This window comes from Myotis nattereri (assembly GCF_964212035.1).
Source record: "Myotis nattereri genome assembly, chromosome: 14".
NCBI lineage: Eukaryota > Metazoa > Chordata > Mammalia > Chiroptera > Vespertilionidae > Myotis > Myotis nattereri.
Genome location: NC_138089.1, coordinates 32,273,253 through 32,286,282, shown reverse-complemented (window position 1 = coordinate 32,286,282; position 13,030 = coordinate 32,273,253). Strand labels below are relative to the sequence as shown.

Genomic DNA, 13,030 nt, shown 5'->3' with positions numbered 1-13,030 from the left:
AGCTCAGAGACCATGCTCCCCTCCAGCAAATTCAAACTTCCTGCAAGTTAAATGTGCCAGTGTGGGTGGGATCCATGGTCCACCCTGACACAGGAGGAATTAATGGAAGTGGGGAGACATCCACCCAATAGCACCTGGAAAACACACAGGGACAGCAGCTAAAGCAGGAGTTTGGGGTGTCCCAGAAACAGGAGCAGATGTTCGTGCTGGGAGAGGGCCAGACTGGCCGCAGGCAATAAGGTAAAGCACAGGGTGCAGGCAGGTGACAGAGTGGAACCCTAGCCACAGTGAGGTTCAGACGACAGTCTTCTGGACTGGGGGCATCACACGATGAACCAAAGGGCTAAGCCAGGAAGCGATTATTAGAACAAGGCAGGTGCCCGGTCACAGGGAATATGGTGAGAACCCAGGGGTTTCAGCTGAGCCTCTGAATTCCTGGCCATGGGCTTCTTAACAGCTCCAAGGAGGTCTAAGTCTTGGCAGATGAGAGAAACCTACAAGAAGCAGGAAGTGGCCTGGCCCCGCAGTGGCAACCTGGCGGTGCAGAGGCAAGAAGCCAGGCAGAACACAATGGCACATGGTGTCCAGGTCTGCCCCTGCCTAATGGCCAACGTGGATTCACTGCCACCTAGACTACAAATCCCACCAAGCAAGACCTGAAGGGCTTCATTACCCAAGGGGGTCCCCAGTACAGCAGTGAACCCATGGCTGCGGCACAGCCTGCCTTGGAGGCCAAGCCACTTGCTAAGGGGCAACACCTGTGGGGAGTGTGAGGGCGAGGAGAGGGAACCTGTCTCAAGCAAGTTCAGAGACGCTGCTCCCCTTCAGTAAAGTCAAACTTCCTACACCCTCTGTGGGATTCATGGGCCACTCTGACACAGGGAAGGCTAATGGAAGTGGGGGGACATCCCACCCAACAGCACATGCCAGGAGTCAGAAAGCAGACTGTGTGCCATCTCCCTGGATAAGGAGAGAAACTATTGCATGGTCAGCTTGTGGTTCAGACAGGCCTATGGTGGGACAGGAATTCCAGACAGTGACCTCGGGACTCCAGGCCACCAAGTGGCAGAAACAGGGCAACTGATAGAGACATGAGTAAAGGCTGAGTGGAAAGACCCCGTGCCCACCATAGAGTCACACCGAAAAAGGGAAGGGGATAGAAAGTCCACTCAGTGTGGAGCAGGCAACAGCCAGCAAAGCAGAGCCAAGACCCAGCTGGCCAGCCTCAGCCCCTTCGCACTCAGAATGAGTTCATAAAGGCTGATCTGCCACAGGCTGAAGGTCTCACTGAAGGAGATCTGGGTCTTTTTGAAGAATGAACAGGTGTTCTTCTTGTTTGCGTGGCAAGTGCTCTGATGCAGCAACATGACATGTTGAGGAAGGAGCTAGCGCAGGTGCCCAGGGTGGCCTCGATGCCTCACAGTAGTAGGTCATTGGTCTTGAAGATGAGCAACATCTGGCATGGCACTTGGGTGAGGAGCTGGCTGATCTGGGGGAGGCAGGTGGCCGCGTTGTTGCAGATCTCAGTTTCTCAGTGGCAGAGACTGGAGCTTGGCTGATGCCCCTGTTGACCAATTCCACGAGCGGGCCGTCAGCATGAAGGCCAAGAAAGGGTGGAAGTCGCCAGCTCCCAGACGCTGGCAATACTTCTTCACCTTCTCCGTGTCAGTCCAGATCAGCGACTGCCAGAGGTGGCAGTGGTCCAGGCGAAACTCTTCCGTGAGCGCCTGGTAGAGCCCGTGATCCAACTGGACGATCTCCGCCTCTGCGGTGTCCGGGCCCTTCCGCACCAGCACGCTGCCCGGGTGGGGGTCGCAGTGCACGAAGCCACTGACAAAGATCATTTCACTGTATATGTACCTTTCGAGGTGGCGCGAGATCTCGTTGACATCAGTCTTGTTCCTCTCCATGTAGTCTCTGTCGTTGACTTGCCCACCATCTAAAACTCCATCAGAAGGACCCGCTTGGTGGACAGCTCACAGTGGATTTGGGGGACCTTTAAGAAATCAAAGTGCTTGAGTATTTGGGCCACTTTCTCTGCATTCCTCCCTTCATTGAGGAAATCCAGCTCCAAAGGCAGATTCTTCCTGGCTTCGTCCACCAGCCACATGAATGCAAACGCTGGAAGCAGCTGTTTGACAGCCAGGACGAGCACCCCCATCAGGAGAATGTCCTTTGAGCTCTGCACCTGCACCTTCGGTTGCTGGACCTTCACAGCCACCATCCACCTGTCATGCAGCACTGCCTTACGGACCCGGGCCAGGGAGGTGGCCCCCATAGGGGTGTCATCAAAGCTCACAAACAAATCATAGATCCGTGGCTGAGGTGCAGGTGGAGGTGCGGACTTGTGGAGTCTGGGGAGAGGCTGGGGAGAGGAGAGGGTCAGGGGACAGGATTTTTTGTTTTGTTTTCTTTTCTAGCAAGTAGTTGTTTGCATAACTAAACAGCACGCTCAGCAAAAGCAGATGAGTGTCTCCAAAACATCCAGGAGGAAAAGACCACATTGTCAACTGACGAGTGAGTGGCCAAGACGAAATAAAACACCTTTGACAACATCTAATTAAGAACATAAGGAGAATAGTTCATCCATCTCTGCTGTTTTTTCTTTTTTATCACCACTATACCCTCCTCCACCCCCTCCACCTCCATCTGATCCCACAATCACCACACTGTTGTCCCTTTACATGAGCTTTTTGTTTTCTCTCTTTTTTTTTTCTTTTTTGCTCAGTTCCTTCCCCCATTACTGCCCCCACACACACCGCAGCTGTCAGCCAGCTCTCTGTGAGTCTGTCACTATTTTGCTTGTTAGTTCATTTTGTTCATTAGATTCCCCAAATGAGTGAAATCATATGGATCTCTGACTGATCTCACTTAGCATGATGCTCCCCAAATTCATCCATGTTATCACAAACGGTAAGATTTCCTTCTTTTTTTACAGCCGAATAGTATTCTATCATGTAAATGTGCCACTGCCTTTTTATACACTCATCTACTAAGGGACACTTGGCTGCTTCCAAATCTTGGCCATCATAAATAACATTGCAATGAATATAGGGGTGCATATATTGTTTCAATTTAGTGTTTCAGATTTCTTCTGATAAGTTCCTAGAAGTGGAATTGCTGTGTCATAAGGCAATTCCATTTTTAATTTGGGGGGCGGGGGGGGAGTAACTCCATACTCCTTCCCACAGTGGCTGCCCCAATCTGCATTCCCACTAACAGTGCAAGAGGGTTCCCTTTTCAGTACATCCCTAGCAACATTTGTTGTTTGTTGATTGCCTGGTGATAGCCATTCTGACAGGTGTGAGTTGATACTTCATTGTGGTTTTAATTTTCATTTCTCTGATGATTAGCGACGTTGAGCATCTTTTTATACGCCTGTTGGTGGTCTGTATGCTTTCTTTGGAGAAGAGTCTATTCAGGTCCTTTACCGTTTTTTTAATTGGTTTGTGTTTTTTGGTGTTGAGTTAGGGGCAGAAAGATGTAAGCCTTTCTGAAAGGATTTACATTAGCTATAGACAAAAGGGATGGGAGAAAGTGCAGTGGAGCTAGTTCTGGGATAGGTGCATCAGGGTCCTCAGAGAAGTGTCCATGCCTGTGGATTCACTGTGGACAGCAGATTGGAAAGTTCATTGTAAATGAGAAGTGGGAGCTCCTGGAATTACAAGAATGTCAGAGCTGGTTCACCGCTATTAACAGGCTAACTAGGCACTCTCAGGCAACTGTGTGTTGTTGGTTTTTACTCTCAGGCAATTGTATGTTGTTGTTTTTAATTTAGAATATCTCATAATTTTTTTCTCGCCGGAGTGTAGAAGGTAGAAGAAAGATTTCTTTTCTCTTCTGGCTTTGGCAATGATTGCGGCAGCCCAACACCCCAGGCTCCCTCAGTGGAGTGAACTTCCTTCCTATTTTTCCTGATCTCAAGTAAAGTTCTCCATCCCTCTTTGCATCGTTAGTTCTTCCAACAATTTTCTAATCTTTTTGCTTAAAACACCTAGAATGTGTTCTGTTTTCCTGTATGTTGTATTAGCCAAGATATATTCAAGAAAAAGTCAACAAGCAGATGTTTTCAACCATTAAAAAAAAAAAAAATCCAGGGATACAATACCCACGGGCCAGTTTTGAAAAAAAAAAAAAAAGACTTGACAGTAAAATCTAATCAAACAAGAGCTGGAGAAAAATAAAGGACACAGAAAGGAAGAACTGTGTTTAAAAGATAGATGATTAAAAATAGCGCAGATTAAGTGGGTAGGAAATGTCATAGTGACGGTAGTAGGGTACTTAACGAATAAATATAGATGTTCTGGAAGACCATTATGATATGGTGACATATTGAGCAGAAACCTCCATGAATAAGGGAGTGAGCTATGGAGATTTCTGGGCAATGAGTTTTCAAGTGAGTGTATAAAATGTTACAAACATCAGGAAAAACATCCATTCTTGTTATCTGCATCTTACAGTAATTGAACTTGGTGATTATGACATCTACCACCACCAGATGGCAGCACACTTGGGGAAAACTGGAGAGAGCCGTCTGCGGTGATTGAACTAAACAGAGGCAAACATAGGATAAAAAGAGTTCTGTGTAGTGTCTCTAGCCTCTGAATCTTAAACTTGTCAGACATTTCATTGGACTTTCTAATTTCATCAGAAAACATACACACAGACACAGACACACAATATCTCTCCTTTATAAGTTTTATGACTTCCAGATTCCATTCTTGAATTGAAAAGGGTGAAAAGATCAGATTTAAACTGCATAAATTATCTTCACTTCTCCTTTGTGAAACACACCTACCTACAGATTCTGCTTTTCTACATCAAGTAAGGAAGTCCTCTCTACTCTGTGCACAAGTACAATTCAGGATGATAGGGAGTTCTAAGAACCCCGGAGAAAACCTCAACCAGGTTGTACAGGATGCAAATGGAAAATAAATGCTCCAACCTCAAGATGGATACCCAGGGGGCCATTCTGCAAGTTTCTCAGAGGTCTTGAAGAAATAAGCATGACTTTAATAATGGATGCTTATATTGACTTTTTCTTCTTTCTTTTCTCACTCTCCCTGACCCATCAATTCTGTTCCTTGGAAACTTTTCTCAAATAAACTATCAGTATCCAAATCATTGTCCCAGGACCTGCCTTTTGGGGCACCTAAACTAAGCCAAAAATTAATTCAGTAAACATTTACTGAGTATCCTAAGGTACACAGTGAGACAAGATACATAGAAGATAAAATTCCTAGTGCCTGCCATAATGTGTGTAAAGGGGAAACCAACAAATAAACAATGATTACAATATATTGTTAGAAATGCTGTGTTATTGGCAAAAACAGAATGATGAAGGAAGACATGAAGGAGGGGTCACCTAATCTAAACTTGGGGGAAGGGCTTCCTGGAAGATGTATGGCTTGAACTAATAGATAAAGTGTGGATCAAACACAGCTATAACAACTCTATACAACGCAAATATCAACTGAAAAATCATGTGATACCCCTGTATGAGCTGTGTAGTGGTTATGTTTTGTGCTGTTGAGTATGCAATACATGACATGATTTTAGGTAATCCATAGATGGACTTTTAAACTTTGTAGTTATGTTAATGCATACTAGAATAAAAATAAAGAGTACAATAAACTTGATTTTACAGAGTATTATGGTTTAGGATGAGGCTAAAATTATTTAATGATTTGAAGTTAGCTTTAGAAAGATATTGAATGAATAATTATACCTGGGTGCAGATTGGCAAAGATCGTGGGAATGGTAAGCAGATGACTAAAGTTTGAGAAATAGTGTTGTCGTGGAAGGAAAATCTAAAACAAAATTCCTGCTTTCCAGAAACTCAACAGTTTGTTAGGGGCACATAGACCCATAAGCAAGGATGATTAATGCTACAATAAATTTAGAGAGTGGCTTATGGAAATGAAAGAACAAGTAACGGAACAGGCTCATTGTAACCATCCTGGGAACACCTTTCTGGTTACCAGCAACACGAAGGTGAAACCTGTCCGACCAAGTCCGGGACACACACACACATACACACACACATACACACACACGCACACACGCACACGCACACGCACACACACGCGCACGCACACACACAGTGGGAGAGGTGAGTTCATCAATCAGAAACACTGTAGTTTGAAGCATATTTTTCATTTGGCTTCAGTTATCAGAGCGTTTCAGTGTGAATTATTCAGATATTTGTCGCCATTTTTTCCAACTGGACCCAGAGGCTGGAGAAATGCTAACATATATAACGCTTTCTACATTCCAGGCATGTTTTAAGAGCTTTACATTCTCCATCCTCCTAACCCTTTTTTTTTTTTTTTTTTTTTGACAGAAGAGAAAACTGACGTAAAGGAGGTTAAGTAACTTGCCCGGGTAATGCAGCCGGTAAACGAAGCAGCAAGGATTAAACCCAGGCGTTCTGACTCGAGTATCTCTTAGCACAGCGCCGGCATCGGTGGGTAAGGCAAGACCATGCTAACGCCGGTCACACTTCAGCGCCGGATTGTGAAACTTACTGGGTGGCTGAAGGCCATGTGCTGAGATCACGGTTTCTTCACCTATAACATAGAGGTAGCGACGCTACAAGTTTGGTGCAAAGAAGGGGTGCGATAAATGTGCTCCAAATTATAGACGTGGGTTCACATACTAGGGTTTAGGGATATGTATACGCGAACTCATTCCGACCAATCGGTCCGCGAGGCTAGTAGCGGCGCAGCGAGACCCCGCCCCCGAGGCTCCGCCCCCCGCGCGCGGCAGGTGGGGCCCGCAGCTGCTCTGTGCGCATGCGCGGACTGCCGTCCGCTCCCACCTCTAACCCAGGCTGAGAGTAGCTGCCGTTTCCCAGCGGACGATTCGTAAGGAGGCCCCCCGTGCGGTATCCCTTTGTCCTTCCTTCTGCGGGCCCTGGCCGTCCTCCCGCCGTGTCTGGAGCGTGGTCCGTTCTCGCCTACCTGCCTGGTTCCGCATAGGTACCTGTGGTTGGCCCGACATTTGGCTGTCGAAAGTGCCGGCCCCCGCGCCGGCGTCCGCTGCAGCCGGGTGGGAAGGCTCAAGATGGCGTGCCTGTTGGAGACCCCAATCCGCATGAGCGTCCTCTCGGTGAGTGACCCGCCGCCGCCGCCAGCCTGGGAGCTCGGGCCCGGCGCGCAGCGTTCACCCCAAATGCCGTGCGCCTCTGGAGCACACCCCCTGGGGTCACCCCCGACTCTGCTTTGGGCGGGGGAGTGAGGGAGGGTAGGCAGGTGTGCTAGACGGAGCCCAGGCCGAGCCAGAGGTGCCTCCAACTCCCGGAGCTCCCACCGGTGCAGGTTCTCCGGACGGCATCCAGCGGGCGGGGTGGCGGGCGGGCGGGCGCGGTTCGGGGTTTGCCAGCGCCTCACTGAGCGATGCCGCCTCCCGGGGGCCCCCCGGGGGCTCTGCCCTGGGAGCGCGGGGCGTGCCGGCCGCCCGGGAAGGAGCGCCCACCCTGTCCCCGCGGCTTAGGCGAGGAGGGGTGCGGGCCTCTTGCCCTCCACACCCTCAGAGCTGCCAAGCCAGGTCTGTGCGGCTTCCGTGGCGCCCCAGCAGCCGGGCGCTGGCCGGGGAGCTCGCTGCTTGGCAGTGGGGGTTTCCTATCAGTAGCAACGTCTGGTGGGTGTAGTTACTTCAGCCCCTTTTCTCCGCTCGGGAGGGTGCAGCCCTGAGTCTGACGGAGCTTACCTTGTGCCTGGCATTTCTTTTTTCCTTGGACTCAGATCTTGAAAAAGAAGGAAGCTCCAATTTTCCTATTATTGAAGGAAGGGAACATATTGACATGCCAGGAAGTAAATACCTGGTGGTGGTGGTGGTGGTGGTGGTGGTTTTAAGCTTAAACAAAACAGGGCTTTCCTGGTGGTGTTGCTCGTGAGAGATCCGGGGCCAGAGGGGACAGTTACTGGGCGATAACTTCAAAGGGTTTTGCAGCAAATGAGACCCGTCTAGTGGGGAATGGACCGTTTATCGGTGGTCCAGTTGCCGTCCCTGGAAACAAGCCGGTGTGCGCTGGTGGACCACCTTTCCGATGGTTGGGGGGGTCGTCTGACACTGAGCGGGTAGGTGGATTATAGATGGCTTCTCAGGTGCCTAGAGTCTGCGACTCCAACCGGTTTCTTTTCTCTCCCCCGACTTCTCCCGCCAACACACTCAGCTCTCCCGAGGCACCTGGGGCATTGGCTTATGATTCAGGGTTAGAGCACTTTGGCGTCCTGCAACCTTGGTCACTTAATTTGGGGCTGCCCTACACAAGTTTCTCCCCTAATCCATTTTAGTAGTCCTTTTTCTTATTTTAAAACGGCCACTGGGAAATACTGTTCGCCTAAGTATTGAATCAGGTTAGCCCATTGCTGCACCTCTGGCTGGAATATCCTGGAAATGTTTTGCGGGAGAGCAGGCCAGTGACTTTCCCCTCATGTTTGTAAGAAAGTATGTGTCTACACTGTTCTCAATTCCCTTTTATTATCTCATTTGTCTTTCATTTCCCCCAAACCTTCTTCACTTTTTGTACATTGCCGACTTGTATAGTGCATGCAATTGAGATTTTTTATTTCACCCCCTCAGTAAATCGTTTCTGATTAATTTTATTCAAAAACTTCTTGAAGAATGTTCCCTACTTCTTGTGGGGATTTGCTTTAGTCCTAGTCTCACTGGGGGCTTTTAAAACAAAACAAAAATAAAGATTTTCACTGTCTCAAAGTCTGGTTTCTCTGGCCCAGTACTTTGCTGTCAAAAGTGTTGCTTCCCCCTCCCCCCGAACTTCCTTAGAGCCTTTGGAAATCAGATCTTTGGATAAGTGACTTAAACCAGGGGTGGGCAAACTTTTGACTGGAGGGCCAAAATGGGCTCTTAAACTGGACCGGAGGGCCGGAACAAAAGCATGGATGGAGTGTTTGTGTGAACTAATATAAATTCAAAGTAAACATCATTACATAAAAGGGTACGGTCTTTTTTTTTTTTTAGTTTTATTCATTTCAAACAGGGCCGGATCCGGCCCTCGGGCCATAGTTTGCCCAAGGCTGACTTAAACTGTCTAAACTCACTGATACTCAAGTGAAGATTGCTCCTTTCAAAGTACTACCTAGGACACCACCTTTTGAAATACAAAGTGCAGGTGGAACAGAAAATATTTAAAATGATTGATTCCCTTAACAAGCTACTTATTCTGCACCTGTAATATATACTTGAGAGAGTACAAGGATGAGAGCAGACATGCCCTTAGGGCGTTCAGTCTGATTGACTCTGTAGCTTGATAAACATAATTCAAGCAAGGGGCAAATCAAATGGTTTTAAAGGATTTTTATTAAGGCCTTTTTTACCTTCTCCCCTTTGAGAGACCTTATTCACTCTTGTAACCTTAACTCTAATCAGCTCATACCATATACATTTCCAGCCTCGATTTTTCTCCATCTGGTCTCACATCGTCAATTATGTGGATGTGATCCATCACTTCCAACTAAGCACATTCCATCTCCTAAGAAGACTTGGTCATGATTTCCCATTTCTATTAATGATACTATCTTTAACTGATCACTCACTATAAACCCCTTGAATTACCTCAGACTCTTTCCCCTTTCATGCCCCTATATCTAATTAGTTCTTAAGTTTTGTTGGCTCTTTATTCTTAGTGTTTCTCACATCTGTCTGTTCCCATGGTCACCCTTTCATTTTGTGCCTGCATTAACAGTGTTCTCTCAAATATTTTTACTGTCTGTATTGTCTTACCGTCTCAGTTCAAGTTCATTCTCCACATTAAGTTTTCTATAGAACACATTGGATATGCCACATCCCTGCTTCAATTTTTAGTGGATTTAAATATATATATATATATATATATATATATATATGCTAGTATATATATAGATATCAGAGAGGAAGGGCGAGGGAGAGAGACAGAAACATCAATGATGAGAGAGAATCATTGATCGGCTGCCTCCTGCACACCCCACACTGGGGACCAAGCCCACAACCTGGGCATATGCTCTGACCAGGAATTGAACCGTAACTTCCTGGTTCATAAGTCAGCACTCAACCACTGAGCCATGTCAGCCGGGCTTTATTGGGTTTTTATTGCCGAAGGCCTGACATTTCATTTTCAGCTTTGGGTATAAGATTGTTTATCCTTTTATATGAACTTTCTATGCCATATAAACTGGCTTTCTCAAGTTGAAGTGATGTAGGGTTCTTAAACCCTAGTAACTTATTGTCTGCCTGATCGTTTGTACGGATGAATTATAGCTTTGTATAGATTTATTCATGCGATATACTTGGAGCTTTTGTCATTTTCCAGGCATGGTTGTTGGGTTTGGGAATACAGTGGTGAGCTACACAGATCTATCGCTGCCCTTTTGGAGATTTTAATCTAATGGGGGAAATAGTTATCAAGTCATCACACACAGTTCTTTGTGAATGGCTGTTAGTGTTATGGGTGAAAAATATTGGGCACTGTTACAAGCATGTAGTAGGGAAATTGATCTAATGTGGAGGGCAGTGAGGAGAGTTAGGGAGGGTCTCCTTGAAGAAATGACAATGAGCTGAGTTCAAAGATGGGTAAGAACAAACTAGGAAAATAGAAGAACATTCCAGGCAAAGGGAACTGCTTCTGCAGAAGCCCTGTGCCTTTAATAGTTATTCTATCTTATCTCCTTAGTACATTAATTTCTTGTTCTTAATCCCAGTACTGTTTCCAGTACTATCTTGCATATACTAGGTACTCAATAAATGTTGGAACTATTTGTTTTGGGGAGTTGAACAAACACTTCAGCTCTTTCTAGGCTGCACCATGATCACCCATAATGCTCTTTGGTTTTCACTTAGCATTACATCACCCTTTTCAACAAATGTAAAAATTGTCTCATGTTTCGCAAACTTTTGGATGATTTAACATTGCATTTTTAAAACTTTATTTTGAAATAATTATGTATTCATGGTAAGTTGCAAATATAGTACAGAGAGATTCCTGTGTACAGATTACCCAGTTTCCCCCATTGGTTACATTTAGCCAGAAAACTGATATTGGTATGTGTACAGGGTTTTTATCATTTTATCACATGTGTATTACAGAATTAGTCTTAAAATCACAGAGATCTTCCCTATGCAACCTCTTTGTAGTCACACCTACCTACTCCCTCTCCCCCACTATCTAACCCCTGGCAACCACTAGTTTCTTTATGTCTATAAGGTTGTCATTTTTTGTAATGTGATGGAGTCATACAGTATGTGACCTTTTGAGATTGGCTTTGTCACTCAACACAGCACCCTTGAGATCTGCCCAAGTTGTTGTGTGTATCAGTAGTTTGTTCCTTTTTATTGCTAAGCAGTACTTCTTAGTATGGATATATCATGATTTGTTTAATCATTTACCTGTTAGACCTTTGTAGAGTAAACTTTGATAAATTTTTTTCTTTTGTAATGTAAGTGCCTGACTTAAGCTTTGATTGCTAAGGCATCCACTTCAAAGGTATCCACTTCAAGGACGCCTATCTTCTATCTCTATGTATTAAAGGCTAATATGCAAAGTGTCCCCTGGGGAGTTCGACCAGGAGTTTGATCGCTCACTATGACGTGTGCTGACCATCAGGGGGCTGCGCAGAACGAAGGAAGGCCCTGGCCAGCAGCCAGAAGGCCCTGATCAGCCTTGATCTCTGGCCAGGCCTAGGGACCCTATCCGTTCACGAATTTTATGCACTGGGTCTCTAGTTTCCAATAAACATTGTTAGCTGCAGGACTAGATAAAGAGCTAGACCAAGTCCCTCCACTGAGTGCCTTTATTTTAGATATTTTAGTTGATTTCAGTAACCAAACCTTTGAGTCGCTTGTTTTTATTTTCAAGCTTTAAATTCTGGTTTTTGTATTTTAAATTCATGAATAAAGAGTGAGCCAATGAAACCCTAGGCTCACTCCAATAAACCCTAGCCTCAGCTCCAATAAAAGCAGAACCCCAGACCCATGTGCATGTGTGCTTCCCACCATCTCATGATCTTGCAAGTAATGAACCTTATTTAGTTTCCTGATGGTTATTGCTGAAGGGCATCTTGCAACCATAATAAGACATAACTTTTGGTATCCCGAGATAAATGTCCAAGAGTGCAATTGCTACATTATATGATTTAGTTCTTAAAGAAACCAACCAACTTTTTTAGAGTGGCTCTACCATTTTATATTCCCACCCATAATGTCTGAGAGATCCAGTTTCACTGCACCCTCATAAGCATTAGATATTGTCATTATTTTTAAAAAATATGTTTTTATTGATTTTAGAGAGAGGAAGGGAGAGGGATAGAAACGTTGACCAGCTGCCTCCTGTTTACCCACTACTGGGGATTGAGCTCGCAATCCAGGTTCGAACTTCGTCTTCTAAGTGCCTGGGTGGAAGCTCAACCAACTGAGCCATCTGGCTAGCTCTTTTAATAGATGTGTAGTGATATCTTATTATGGCCTTAATTTACATTTCCATAATGATTAGTAGTGTAAATAATATCTTCATTATTTATTTAATAAAATCCATACTTTATTAAAATATGAATTAAATATTTCAGTGAAATATTTCTTCATGTCCGTTGACCACTTTCTAATTGGACTGTTTTTTGCCTGTTGAGTTTTGAAATTTCTCCATATATTCTAGGTACGAGTCCTTTGTCAGGTGCTTTGCAAATATTTTCTCCCAGCCTGTTACTTACCTTTTTATCCTCTTAACCATAGGTTAAAAATGAATTTTTATCTCAACCTCACATGTCATACAAAAAGTAAAATGGGTCATAGATTTAATTGTAAAACAAAATAAAACTTTCAGGGAAAATAAAACTGGAGAAAATCTGCAAAACCTTGGGCTTGGTGAAGAATTAGACATAATACCAAAGGCTTGATCTATTCTTTTTTCAATTGATAACTGGAATTAAAATGAAAATGTTTGCTTTTGAAAGACCCTGTTAAGAAGATGATTGTATTTTATTTTGATTACTTTGTAATTATTTGAGAGAGGCAAGGTAATGAAATGCTTTTGAAACAC

At 45.0% G+C, this 13,030-nt stretch overlaps 1 protein-coding gene and 1 pseudogene across 6 annotated transcripts in view; one reads left to right on the top strand and one right to left on the bottom strand.

Annotated features, from left to right (window-relative positions):
* Positions 1-1,169: 1,169 nt before the first annotated feature.
* On the bottom strand, positions 1,170-3,924 carry LOC308529987 (aarF domain-containing protein kinase 1-like; annotated as a pseudogene). Its single transcript has one exon. The product of its transcript is annotated as an aarF domain-containing protein kinase 1-like (transcript).
* A 2,846-nt stretch (positions 3,925-6,770) lies between these two features.
* ARMC8 (armadillo repeat containing 8) overlaps positions 6,771-13,030 on the top strand; it is a 71,629-nt gene continuing 65,369 nt past the window's right edge. For 3 of the 5 annotated variants that reach the window (XM_081105915.1, XM_081105913.1, XM_081105914.1), the window contains exon 1: positions 6,771-7,110. In XM_081105915.1, coding sequence (XP_080962041.1) covers positions 7,066-7,110 — 45 coding nt within the window. In that variant the 5' untranslated portion in view covers positions 6,771-7,065. The remainder of the gene's footprint in view (positions 7,111-13,030) is intronic. The other 2 variants (XM_081105917.1, XM_081105916.1) reach the window with 1 other exon arrangement.